Raw genomic sequence first — 12,509 nt, forward strand, 5'->3', positions numbered from 1 at the left:
GACTAAAACTAGAGTTTTCTAAAGTTGAAGGACTAAATTGTACCATAGTTTGAAAGCGGGACTAAAACCAAAATCGCTCCAAAGTATAGGGACTAAAAACATATTTAACCCTTGTTATTTTCATAATAAGGATTTTCTATTACATGCACCTAAATATTTGCTTGGTTCTACCTTGTCACAGCAGCCAAATTCACCTATTTCAATTTCATATAATTTTTTAACACATTGCACACACTATTTATTCCCTGGTTAGAACGCAGCCACATAAGAAAATGGCATTAGTACGCGCCTCAGTTTTCTACCATGGTGGCTACCAAATGCTGTTCAAATTTTCAACTTTTCTTAAAATATTAATATACTATTAATATACTGTTATAAATGTTTTCTTACAAAGACCAATCCTACGCTTTTCTACAACTTCTTCAACCAGCATAGAACTACCTAAATAATCCACATGACTTATGGCAATAATATAAGGTTTTTGACCTTTCCAATTCTAAACTAGTTGCATGAGAAGGGGTCATAGTGATGGACCCTTTTGAAAAACGACCAGTTTCCAATGGAAATTATCAGACATTCTAGTATTTATGTTCCAGATAGGAACTACTCAAACAAGGCCAATTCAAAACAAAAAATGACTGTCAAACTCATATTTATTATTCTGGAGACGATTTCATTTATATCTGACAGACAACTAACATTATCTCACAGAATAAAGTCTCAACTCTGCAACTACAGTCGTTTGATCATAAAATCCTTCTTTCATTCCTCACCCCTTTTGCACACAAGCAAGGAATCACCAAATTCCATTCATAACATAACATGGGTTTGCTTGGAAAAGGCTTCACTTCCAAGATCAAAAGCATCACCACACTTGCTGTTTCTAGGATTGTTATCTTGAAGAATCAGCACAAAGCTCGAGCCTCTTATGCTCACTCTGATGTTTCTCAACTCTTAAACCTTGGTTACCATGACCCTGCTCTACTTCGTGTAAGTTATTGCCAATAATCACACACTCTGAACTCAAATTGAATTCTCTATTGAGTTTTTGGTACTGTCCCTCTACTCTGTCTTCAGAATACATTGATGAACACTGATTTTTTTTGTTTTAAATAATATTGAAAAGAATTTTAATATACCAATATTAGCATACTTTTAATCAGCAGAGAATCTGAACTCTAAACTCTTCTCTTTCTCTCTTACACGTAAATATATATTGAATTTATCTATTACTTATTAACAGGTGGATCAATGGATAATACAACAAAACATGTTGGAAGTGTTTTCTATGATAGAGAACTATTGTAATTTCCTGAGAGAAAGAGCTGAAGCTCTTGAAACCAGCAAGTAAGTTTTCTTCTCTCCTTGCTTCTATAGCTGTTGAGTGAATCTTTGAAGAAACACCAAACTGAAGTGGTGATGGATTATTAAACGATGCATGCATTTAACTGTCTTCATTTGCTAATTTAGCATTTTTTGAACACGTGTAGGGAGTGCCCTGTTAATCTCATGGAAACAACATCTAGCCTTATCTTTGCATCCTCAAGGTGTGGAGATTTTCCAGAGCTGCACAAGATAAGAGAGATTTTAACATCAAGGTTTGGGAAGGAGTTTGCAGACCATGCTGTTGAGTTGCACAAAAATAATAGAGTGAACTCTGAGGTGCTGATTAGTTATTGCAAGAGAACTCCTTCAAGAGAATTTCCCATTATTCTGATAACTTTTGCTTGGTTTGTGTAGATGATACAAAAGCTTTCACCAAAGCGCCTCACCATGGAAATCAAAATGAAAGCGCTGAAACAAATTGCTTCGGAAATTGGAGTTACTTTGCGTTTGGAGCAGAAGCCTGTATTGATCAATAAAGTAAGAGCACCTTGTCTCAAAATAACAGTATGCACTGAATTGTGATATTTACACTGAAACGAATTCTGTTACACTATTTCAGGACAAATTGAATGTTGAACGAAGACAAGATGAACTTGAAACCATAAAAAACAGTGTTGATGATCATCACCATAAAGTTAATATCCAAAATAATCAAGAAAAAATTACTCAAAATGAGCTTGTATTTGATAGGAATGAAGAAAGGAAGAGACACACTGATACAGCTGCTGCGGCTGCTGAAAAAGCCTTGGAATCTGAATCTTTTGGAATTGAAGTTAGTAAACACTCAAATCACAATATTGAACTAAAAGCATTGGAAAGGAGGGAAATTAAAACACTTGCATGGGAAGACTTTCATTTAGGTCTGAATCCAAGAGGTAACATGACAGCAATATCAAAGAATGCTGAGTTAATTTCCAAGGAACATGTGAAGGAAGGAAATAGAGAGGATAACAATGATCACAACAGTAATTCTGATGCAGCTACAGAAAATGAAGACTTCAAATTCAACGAAGAAAGAGTTCATGCTTCTTCTAACGCCATAACATGGAATTCACAGAGGTCTCAATCTGATCCCACTCAACATCGTTTGGCAACAAGACATGTGATGGAAACTAGGGATCCAACACAACTTCAAAAGCAGATACATACACATCATGAACATGTGGATTGGAAGATGATGTCAATGAGGAGTAGATGATCATAAGGTGAATAACAAAAAGTATGGAGGATTGGAACATATTTTCTTCATAAGTATACAAAATGCAAAACCTCAAAATTATTTAGCACTTAGTATAAAATAAAAAGCCAATTTGTAAGGAAAGATGTATCAGAATATTTTTTTTTATCGGCAGAAAATATATAAAATGAAAAATACTTAGAGATGTTACAACCCTTTTACATAAACAGCCGAAGTTAGGTTCGATGCATAGAAAAACAAGTTAAAAGATATAAAATAAGAACTACAAAAAACTGTGTCAGAGAGAATCTTACTCTCATTATATCATTTTAACAAATCCCTACACAACTTAATCAAAACCTATTAGAACCTACACAACTCAAGATATGAACCAGGATGTGCAAGACTTTGTTGTCCATGTGTTCTACTGGTTTTATTTCAAAATTCTGTAGAAAAATTACATGCTATAGTGTTAGCTCCATCTGTCCTGCAGCTTGTACCTCTGCATTATGACCTCATAAAAATTTCAGAAAAATATCCACACCTTGCATCCAAGGTTTTGTTCCAGAATAAGAAAAATCCAATTCAGATTCTAATGGCTGCATTTTGAAGATAATTCTTTTGACATGTGGTTTCGTTCTAATAAAATAATAGGGTAACAATTTAGCCTGCTGAAGCCTGAAACTTGTTCTCCTCACTAGTGTCAGATTAGCTGACCAGAAAGGCAACATTAAGAAGTTGCCCTGGGACAAAAGGAAAAATGTTCAAGGGAGCAAACCATTACTTGCATGTAAATTTTATTCTATTTCAATGATGCTGAAAATCATTGATGCGAGATGATCACAAAGCTTAACATGGTTGTTAGCATAAGGGATATTATAAAGCAATGATCCTATTGATAATGATGACAGGATTTGCTATAAGATCTCAAATAAGATAATTTAGGTATTAAGGGACTTCTTTACTTCAGTACCTGACAGCATGTCAATAGGCTATATACAGCTCTAGATACAGTTCTAGAAAAAAAATTCTACTATACTGAGGTACGAAGAAGAATTTGGATTAGTTAAATACATGACCACGGCCCACGACTGGGAAGTTTTTGTAACAATATCTCATCATTATTCATGTTATTTAGAGTGAAGATGAATCAATGAACGACAAATCGAAGCAATCGAAATCCTGTTATTTTTCATCTGTCAAGTTACACTCTTAGTCTCCGTATAAGCAACAGAAATCTCTACAAATAGGTCCTGCATCTCATAAAAATATTTGAGATCAATACATCGATGGATGAACAAAGCTTTAATCAGGGTTAAGGGTGAAACATCCATCCTTGTCGAACACCACGAATTGTAAAATAAGAATATTTCCCTTCGAAACTAATGAGACAACAATTAAACTTCAAAACATACTCCTGACTCCCGAGTCTTTTATTTTCTTCTGATAATTCGTGAACATGACTAGGTCTTTAGAGAGATCCGAGCATCTAAGCTTATTTTTTAACCAAAATGTTTATGGTAAAATAAAGCAGTGACGCAGAGGCTTGCAATTAAAATTTACTCGTTGAAATCAAATAGGTTAAACAATTCAATCAGTCCTTGTTCAAGTTTTAATTTCTACCCAAGAACACAATAAACTTTAGACCTTTCAAAGCCTTTTCAGCAACATTGATTACTGCAAGAAAGTTTTTTACAAACAGAATGGCTTCTCTTGAATTAGAGAGGGAACAAAACCAAGGCGGACAACTTGTAAGGACTACAACTCACAATTTTATCAGACAAAATCTAAAACTCCATATCAGTACAAGGTTCGAGAGAACATTTTAACTAATAAAACGTGACAGACAGGAAACCAAAGGTCTGAAAGAACTTTGGGATATGTTGATAAATAGTAATATTAATTAAGCTTATACAAAGCCAGATAAAGAACATACAACAGAAAAAACATGAACATTAACCGGAGAAACATCTCATTATTACAAAACATCACCGATTACCCCAACCCAATAATACAGGAGCAAAAAATGTTTGAAATATGTTCGAAAAGCAGAATTGGGATCAGGATAAGTTGCCACCACTCTGCTGCCACAAATTAATGATATCAGTGGCTTGATTGAGTAGAATAATCATCTGCTTTTGGGAGATCCAAGGCTTGCTCTCAAGCAACTCTTTGAGCTCTTCCCAAGCATCTTTTCTGGGCCAAAAGTAATACGGGCTCAGGGGAATAGTGCCATGCCCTGGTATCGTCTGGTCAAGTGCAATTCCAATGTTCTTCTCCATCCAAATGAACTTCAACACAAGTCTCGGCTTCTCTGCTGCCTTCACAACCACTCCAAGCTTCTATTAATCACCAAAAAAATATATATATATAAATAAGAGATTTTTTTCTTTCTAATTCTAAAAGAGGTGGATAAATGAGAGAAATTGAAAGCATTATTTGAATGTTTGGGAGCGAAAAGTAAGAAGAGAACCTCGGATTGGGGAGTGGGAGGGGCTTCTTCTTGGGCAACGACGGTTTCCGCGGCGGAAGCGGCGAGGGTGAAGCGTGTGGTGGTTGGAGGAGGGCGGTGGGAGCGTGAGATGGAGAAGGAGAGGGAGGGTTTGAGTTTGAAAGAGGGAAAGGTTAAAGCTTTGGAATTGAAGGATGGAAGAAGATTTGGGTGAAGAAGTGCCATCGATAAGGTCTTAGTTTGCTGTTGCTGATGCCACGCTCACTCTCACACTCACATTTCAAAACAGGCAACAAGATAACACCAGACCCGTTTTCTGCCCCGTTCTTCCTCGGGTCACCCCGAATTTCTATACGGATTTTCATTTTAATATAAACCTTTTTTTCCTTTTATTTGCGAATTTTCACTTTTCCTTTTTAATATATGTAAATAGTTTTATCATCAAAATTGAATTATGGACGGGTAAAGTATTAATTAAGAAAAAAATCTATATAATTAATATTAATCTTAAGAAATATGTTTGACTCAGGTAGCAAAACTTATCAAGACGGCCTTCTTTGGAATATGTAATGGTTCCCTCATATATTTTATAATAAAATATAAAATATATAAATTAAATTACATATATAAGCATTTTCTATTAATTACAGATTATGAAAGATTAGAAATGGAATACAAGGTATGCTTTTAGAACGTGAAGTGCTAAATTACTAGGATTTGAATTCCATGTAGTTGAATTGTAATACATATGAAAATAAATGAATAAAAGGTGAATCTCACATTCAATCTTCGTAATGATATTCATACTACTTGAACCAGTTCTGTTACTTTAGTCATAAAAATATTTAAAATACTATACAAACTATCTTACTAAAAAAAATCATCTTTTAATAATACCTTTTAAATATTTTTTTAAGTCCTAGAAGACAGAGCAAAGACAATAAAGAGTCAAGACCCATCTAAGAGGTAGGACAAAATCTTACGTACTTACAAAACCAAAATTATTACAAATAATCTCATCACGAACAACCTTAACAACTAGCATAATATCACGTCCAAAAGACTTGATAATAGGAAGAGATGAATGTTTTTCTTTTCTCCTTTTGAAGAATCGAAAATTAATAATGCGAAGATAAATAGTTAATAAAGTTGTCTTTGTAAAATATTTCAATAAACATTCAAACAAATATAAACTTCTTTCTTAAGTTGAAATTAACTTATAATTTTAAGTTATGAAATAAACTTTTCTTATTTTCTGATTTAAGGCATCTGATTTTCATTTCAAGTTTGAAATGAAATTCGGGCGATAAATCACAGCACCAGTGTTTTTTGTTCTTAAGTATTACTATGATCACAGATTTCTATTATCATCATGAAACAGTAAAAAAAGGCCAAAACAGGGTCTCAATTATAGTTTCCCTACCACACATTATTTGTACATAAAGCTGGTTGAAATTATTAGCTCTAGATTAAATATCATTCTTCGTTTTAACTCTCAAGCTGAGTAAAACGCTTGATTACAGACCAAAAGTATTGTTTTGTTGTACAAGAACGAATGAGCTTTAGACCTTAGATGGAATGTTGGCTTCACCCTCCTTCTTGCTCTTGTCAGATTCAAACTTATCAATTGCTACCTGCAGTTCATCAGTGCCTCCAACAGCCCTCATGGTGTAGAAGTAGGCACCAAAGACAAAAGCTGTCAAACCCCCAGCAACTACCAAATTCTTTGCCTTGGGTGGAAGGCTCCTATATCCTAAAAGTCCAGCCATCTAGGTAAATGGAGAAAAAAAGGGTTACCATAATTTCGCACAATATAATTACCTTTTGTTGATGCAATCGGACAAAATACATAAGAACAATAAATAAATTAAAAGATTCTACATTGTGATGCTGAGGGGAATGCAAATAAACAAGAAGTAAACATTTCCACAAACAAATCGAGAAAGAAGCTGCTGCTGAACGGAGCATGCTAACGATACCAAAAACACAATGATCGAGAACGAGTTAAAGTGAGTATTTCCACAGACAGACTATGGCAATGCAATTGAAATAGTTGTAGAAGAGATTGTTTTGCTTTGACATATTTATCTGATTTTCAGAAAGCTTTTGAAATGCCCTAAAAGTAACCTGAAGACATTAATGTAAGAAATTTAACTGAAAAACATGAAACGAACATTGCACGATTTTTTATTTTTTTATTTTATCAATGTTTAACACAAAAACAGTAGAAGTAGTTTCAATTGCATAATAGATTTGAATGATATATTTGCAACACAAACAAAAAATTTAAATATTTCATCAATTGACAAACAATTGCAGTAAAAGAACAAAGTATTTCGCCTTCGCTTCCGAGGAAGGAGTTCGGAGGGAGGAACTTGTGGTTCTCCTCTCCAGCTGCTGTGACGCCCTCGCCGAGGCCGAGAACGAGCGGAGCGATGAACCGAGCATTTTCACAAACAGGATGAGGGCAACGCGATTGAACGATTTCTAAAACGGATTATTTTGTTCTGGTATTAAATTTGCATTATATGATATGATATGCATCAGTAATTGAGAAATCAAAGAGAGAGATTGTGAATTACCTTGCTCAACACAACACAATACCTCAAACACGAACACCACAATTACCCTTTTTTGATACAAGTGCAGATAATAACTTCTGAGTTGTGATGATGATGGGAATGTGAGAAAACAAAAGGCAAACATTTCCACAAACAGAATGAGGGCAGTCACTAAACTGTTGAAAGAATATTAAAGACATATGCATTGAGAGTGGCTAAATTGTTTCATCTAACAGAAACAGTTTTAGCAGGCACTACTCATACTTCTTTCAATTCAAGAGAATCTTTCAATTTCAATTAAGTTTCAATTATATGATATGAATCAGCCAACATTAGCAATATCAAAATTTGCAGAAAGGATGAAGCCAAAGAAAGAGGTGGAGGAAGCGAATTCGCATTACCTTACGGAACAAAAGAAGATCCTACGATTCACTTCACTTTTTTGGATACTCTTTCTTTTGTGAAGATGAAAAAGAGCGCTGAATGCACCTTCGTGAATGTATCTAACTATATAAAGCCTAATCTAAAATATATTTTTAAATTTTAAGAATTAATATAAAGTTTTCACAAAATAAAAGTCTAATGAGTTGCAATTTTCAAAGACAAAAAGATTTACAACAATAATAATATTCAGCAATTGTTTTCTTAGTTTATTTATAACAATTGCATACAAGTTTTGTTATATTATTATTTAACTATTTTATTGTTATTAAAAAGTCAAACTTTTAAACAATAATACACAGTTAATCAGATTGATTTTTTTCTTCTAATTATTAATTGAATAAAATTATATTCAATCCCCCAAGATATGAAATTAATCACGAAAAATCTATTTAAAGAAGTTAAGAAACCTATGCAGCAACATTGTATAGTTATTGGTTATTGATCATTTAGAGTGTTTTTTTTTTTCTTATCGTAAAATATTAGAAGTAAACATGCATCTGGATTCAAATTCCAGTTTAGTTTACTTTGAGCTAATGAATATCGAATTAAATGAAATTAATACAGTTTCATTTTAATTATATTTTCATGCAATGACATAATTAAGAAAGTTCGAAATGAAAATAATTAATATAAATTATTAATTCACTCTAGCCCTTAAATAATTAATACAAATTACATAAAAATAATATATACGAAATTTAATCAAAAAGTTTAATTTTTAAAACAACTTTTCTTTTTGATTTTCTCTTCAATAAAATAATAGATCTTTATCTTTGTGTTTCTCTACACGGTTTTGCAATTAAGCTGCCTCATTCATACATATCTTTTATATAATAATACTTTTTATATTTATTTCTTTTCATGAAATCCTTAATTATATTTCATTTTTTGCCGCTTCTCTTTCTACTCGGATAAATGGAAAAATTAAGCTCGATGCTTTTATAATAAGGGAAAAAATAGAAGTAATAATTGTCATCGTTATAAGAATTGAATATGCAGTAGGCTTTTCCTTTAAACTGCAGTAGATGAAGAACCTGCTATATATAAAATAGCAACGAGATGAAAATTTTTATCCTATAAAAGTTTAATAGAATATTTAGCCTTTTAGTATTTTAATACAATTTTGATTTAACATTCATATATATCATCTAACCAGTAGACTAGACTTGCTTAATTTTGAAAAAGTGGAAGATTAAATGTACTATTAAGTTTCTATAGAGATCAAAGTTGCAAATGCATGAAACAGACAAAAAAAATAATGTATTTAAGTCTCAACTATATTTTCTTAATACTTTTAATGGACTCCAGCCAGGACACATTCACATACTTACAAAACTCAAACATTTGGAGATCATCTCAATCTGAACCTCACCCTGGCAAATCAATAAATAACAAATAAGTGAAGGTTTTGAACCAGTGCATACGGTTTTCATTTGAAGTTTGTAATAGCATTCTGGCATATACCATGATCACCAGATTTGTGTTATCAACAACAAATCACCTCAATAAGGCCAAACCAGGATCTCAATTATAGTTTCCCTACCACACTAAGTCGTTGTACATGAAGCTAGTTGACAATTATTAGCCACTAGAATAGATTCAATATCATTGCAATTTAATATTGTAATGCTGAGTAAAACTCTTTATCCCAAAACCAAACACTGAATATCCCCAAAATATCATTGGGTAAAAACTGGAATGTAATTCTATAAATGCAAGAAATATCTTAACGAGGGTGCTTCATAGGACTAAATTCTACTAACAAGATATCACAGACCTCAAAACAAATGTGGAACTTCGATAGATTCCAAAACTTTTTTCTCAAGTATCTCTTCATCAATCCACATTGAACTTTGTCGGCGCAATAACTCTTTCTTCTCTTCTTTCTTATTCTCATGCATTTTGACTTTCATCCTCCAGTTTTCAAGTTTCTCAGCTCTTTCTTTTAACTGGTTCACAAAAATAAGATATCAATCATAAATATAACAATAAACAAAATTAAGACGGCCCCTGGCCGTGTGTTTGGTTTCTCTTATTTTAAAGAAACAACCGCTCATATTTAGCAGACTTTTGGAAAGCTTTTGAAAAGAAGAGTAAGCTAAAGACATGAATGTAAGAAATTTAACTGAAAAGCATGAAATGAACATTGCAATATTTTTCTTTTATAAAAGTTCAGCACAAATTCATAATAAAAAAGCAAAACAATAGAAATAGTTTCAATTGCATAACAGACTTGAATGACAGATTTGCAGCACAAACAAAAAATTTAATATTTCGTCAATTGACAAACAATTGCAGTACAAAGAACAAAGTATCCAAAGAGAGAAATTAAGAACACATATTGTAGTTAAGACTAAGCTCTTTACCACTAAAATCAACCTCAAGTACAGCAAGAATAGTTTTCTAAAGGCTAAATCTCCAGAAACCTATTGCAGATTTATGCTTGTTTTCACAGAGTAGAAAGAACAATGTATTCAGCAGAACAGGATGCTAACAAAACATAACGCATCACACATGAAGAGTGAACTTAGAGTTCAATATTAAATTAAAATCCAGAAATTGAGCCTTAAACATTCAAATTGAAATATGAATAAAACAAATTGACATGCCAGTAAATCCAGGTTCATTTTAACTTTTCAGCAAGCATACTATGGGTCTTTTTAGCGTTGTACTATAATCAAAATTGAAGTATCACCTCAGTAACCTATGCTGATATTTAATGCGAACATAAACCATGCACATTGGCAAAAACAAATTGTACCAATAATGAATTGCATATAAGTTTTGTCCAAACAATTGGATTGGAGGAACATACCAACATTTGTCGAAACTGTTGTCGTTCGATGTCGCGTTCTTGGGCTCTGAGCTGAGCGGCTTGAGCCTTGAGCTTCTTGCGTTCTTCGTTGGCAATTCTGAGGGCTTCCCGGCGAGCCTCGTCCTTGCGCTCTTTCTCAATCTTCATCGCTTCCATCTCTCTTATGTACTCCTTTCGAACCTCCTTCACTTGCTTTGCGTAGTCCCTTCTCAGCATCGCCAGCTGCGCCTCCGCTTCCTTGGGGTCCCGTGGCGCCTTCCAGCTTCCCAGGAAGGAGTTCGGAGGGAGGAACTTGTGGTTCTCCAGCTGCTGTGACGCCCTCGCCGACGTCGAAAACGAGCGGAGCGATGAACGGAACATGCTAATCACGCCGAAAACACAACCGTAAAGAAGGAGTTTAAGGGAGCAATTTCACAAACAGGATGAGGGCAATGCGATTGAAGCAGTTGTAAAACAGATTGTTTTGTTTTGCTATTAAATTTGTATTATATGACATGATATGTATTAGTAATTGAGAAATCAAGCATTGAAATCAAATAGAGAGAGACTGTGAATTACCTTACTCAAAATAGGGTTACAAAATACCTCAAACAGAAAGACCGCAATAACTCAACATACCCTTCCTCTTCCTTATAAAAATGTTGCCTTTACACAACACTTATATATCCGTTGCTTGGACTTTGGTAATGAAGTATATATTATAATATTTTGAAGAGGATACATGTAATCTCTAAAAATATGGTGTTACATTAAGATATACATTTCACTTCTAAAATTTTGGAAACTTCCGGAAAATATTAAAAAATTAGTTTGACTTATATTTGTAAATTATTAAAAATTAGTTAACTTATATTTATAAACTACAAGTATGTAGAGTAATTTCATTATTGGAGTTGATGTCTAACTAAAAATAAAGGATTTAAGGTTCGTTTTAGAACATTTGATCGATCCATGATAGATGTTAATGTTTTGATTTAGGTTCACAGTCATAGTTAGATCAATCATTATGTATTTGAAATATAAAAAACATAAAGGTTCTGTCTTTAAAAAATATTTAAAAAGATAAAAAAAAATATTTAAATCATCTTTGATTTTGATTCTTAAAACAATATAAAAATGTTATTCAAAATTATAAGATAGTACAATTTGATATATATAACTTTTTAAAATAATATAAAAATAGTATATAAATATATAAACATAAATATACATATGAATGAAAAATAAATTAAATTTAATATATTTATGTAAAAGTATTTAGACTATCAATGGTCATATCTAGAAGTTTGAATAGTTTTAAAATCAAGAAGGTTATCACCAAAATTTGATGGACCTTTTGAAATCTTAATAAGAATTGAGTTAGTTGCTTATCAATTCACAATGCTCCTGAATTTGTAAAATTTGCATTCAGTTTCCATGTATCTGACAATATATTTCAGACCCTTCTCATGGGATTGAAATCAATTATATCCAAATTCAAGAAAATCTAACGTACGATGCAAATTCGGTGACCCTAGAATAAAACAACCACGTTGAAAAACTAACGTTTGGTTAAAGTTATCTGAAGCTGGATGTATTAACAAGATACAACAAGAGAACTGAAGATCAATTGAAGAAAAAACTCCTCACCTTTAATTAAACATTTCCACAAACAGAGCTAGAACGGATTGAATA

General features: G+C 32.8%; 4 protein-coding genes across 6 annotated transcripts; 1 reads left to right on the top strand and 3 right to left on the bottom strand.

The window, feature by feature from the left end:
* The first annotated feature begins 631 nt into the window (after positions 1-631).
* On the top strand, positions 632-2,931 carry LOC106758529. The gene is made up of 5 exons (XM_014641445.2): positions 632-990; positions 1,244-1,347; positions 1,491-1,662; positions 1,741-1,863; positions 1,946-2,931. The coding sequence occupies exons 1-5, from the start codon at positions 823-825 to the stop codon at positions 2,582-2,584; spliced, it is 1,206 nt and encodes a 401-aa protein (XP_014496931.1). The 5' UTR covers positions 632-822; the 3' UTR covers positions 2,585-2,931.
* Positions 2,932-4,403: 1,472 nt separating this feature from the next.
* Positions 4,404-5,321, bottom strand: LOC106758755 (30S ribosomal protein 3, chloroplastic). The gene is made up of 2 exons (XM_014641733.2): positions 5,037-5,321; positions 4,404-4,905 (listed from the first exon to the last, which is right to left on the bottom strand). Exons 1-2 carry the CDS (start codon positions 5,238-5,240, stop codon positions 4,624-4,626), a joined length of 486 nt encoding a protein of 161 aa, XP_014497219.1. The 5' UTR covers positions 5,241-5,321; the 3' UTR covers positions 4,404-4,623.
* A 1,075-nt stretch (positions 5,322-6,396) lies between these two features.
* On the bottom strand, positions 6,397-8,123 carry LOC106758933. 2 transcript variants are annotated; one of them, XM_014641948.2, is made up of 3 exons: positions 7,978-8,044; positions 7,598-7,674; positions 6,397-6,784 (listed from the first exon to the last, which is right to left on the bottom strand). In XM_014641948.2, the coding sequence occupies exon 3, from the start codon at positions 6,782-6,784 to the stop codon at positions 6,578-6,580; it is 207 nt and encodes a 68-aa protein (XP_014497434.1). In that variant the 5' UTR covers positions 7,598-7,674; positions 7,978-8,044; the 3' UTR covers positions 6,397-6,577. The 2 variants fall into 2 exon arrangements, with proteins under 2 accessions (XP_014497434.1, XP_014497433.1); XM_014641947.2 differs by lacking the exon at positions 7,598-7,674 and having other exon boundaries at positions 7,978-8,123.
* Positions 8,124-9,416: 1,293 nt separating this feature from the next.
* Positions 9,417-11,537, bottom strand: LOC106758837 (vicilin-like seed storage protein At2g18540). Of its 2 annotated transcripts, none has more exons than XM_014641831.2 (3): positions 11,394-11,537; positions 10,836-11,196; positions 9,417-9,969 (listed from the first exon to the last, which is right to left on the bottom strand). In XM_014641831.2, exons 2-3 carry the CDS (start codon positions 11,193-11,195, stop codon positions 9,799-9,801), a joined length of 531 nt encoding a protein of 176 aa, XP_014497317.1. In that variant the 5' UTR covers position 11,196; positions 11,394-11,537; the 3' UTR covers positions 9,417-9,798. The 2 variants fall into 2 exon arrangements, with proteins under 2 accessions (XP_014497317.1, XP_022635840.1); XM_022780119.1 differs by having other exon boundaries at positions 11,421-11,519.
* Between the last annotated feature and the right edge of the window lie 972 nt (positions 11,538-12,509).

The sequence above is a fragment of the Vigna radiata genome, chromosome 4 (genome assembly GCF_000741045.1).
Source record: "Vigna radiata var. radiata cultivar VC1973A chromosome 4, Vradiata_ver6, whole genome shotgun sequence".
In the NCBI taxonomy this organism is placed as follows: domain Eukaryota; kingdom Viridiplantae; phylum Streptophyta; class Magnoliopsida; order Fabales; family Fabaceae; genus Vigna; species Vigna radiata.

Bases quoted from the DNA above. Each gene is read 5' to 3' on its own strand.
- LOC106758529 (XM_014641445.2), top strand. From the start codon at position 823: ATGGGTTTGCTTGGAAAAGGCTTCACTTCCAAGATCAAAAGCATCACC. The intron at 1,348-1,490 runs GTAAGTTTTCTT...GAACACGTGTAG, and splicing joins GAAGCTCTTGAAACCAGCAA to GGAGTGCCCTGTTAATCTCA. The intron at 1,864-1,945 runs GTAAGAGCACCT...ACACTATTTCAG, and splicing joins AGCCTGTATTGATCAATAAA to GACAAATTGAATGTTGAACG.
- LOC106758755 (XM_014641733.2), bottom strand. From the start codon at position 5,240: ATGGCACTTCTTCACCCAAATCTTCTTCCATCCTTCAATTCCAAAGCT. The intron at 4,906-5,036 runs GTTCTCTTCTTA...GGTGATTAATAG, and splicing joins CTCCCACTCCCCAATCCGAG to AAGCTTGGAGTGGTTGTGAA.
- LOC106758933 (XM_014641947.2), bottom strand. From the start codon at position 6,784: ATGGCTGGACTTTTAGGATATAGGAGCCTTCCACCCAAGGCAAAGAAT.
- LOC106758837 (XM_014641831.2), bottom strand. From the start codon at position 11,195: ATGTTCCGTTCATCGCTCCGCTCGTTTTCGACGTCGGCGAGGGCGTCA. The intron at 9,970-10,835 runs GTATGTTCCTCC...TTTGTGAACCAG, and splicing joins AACAGTTTCGACAAATGTTG to TTAAAAGAAAGAGCTGAGAA.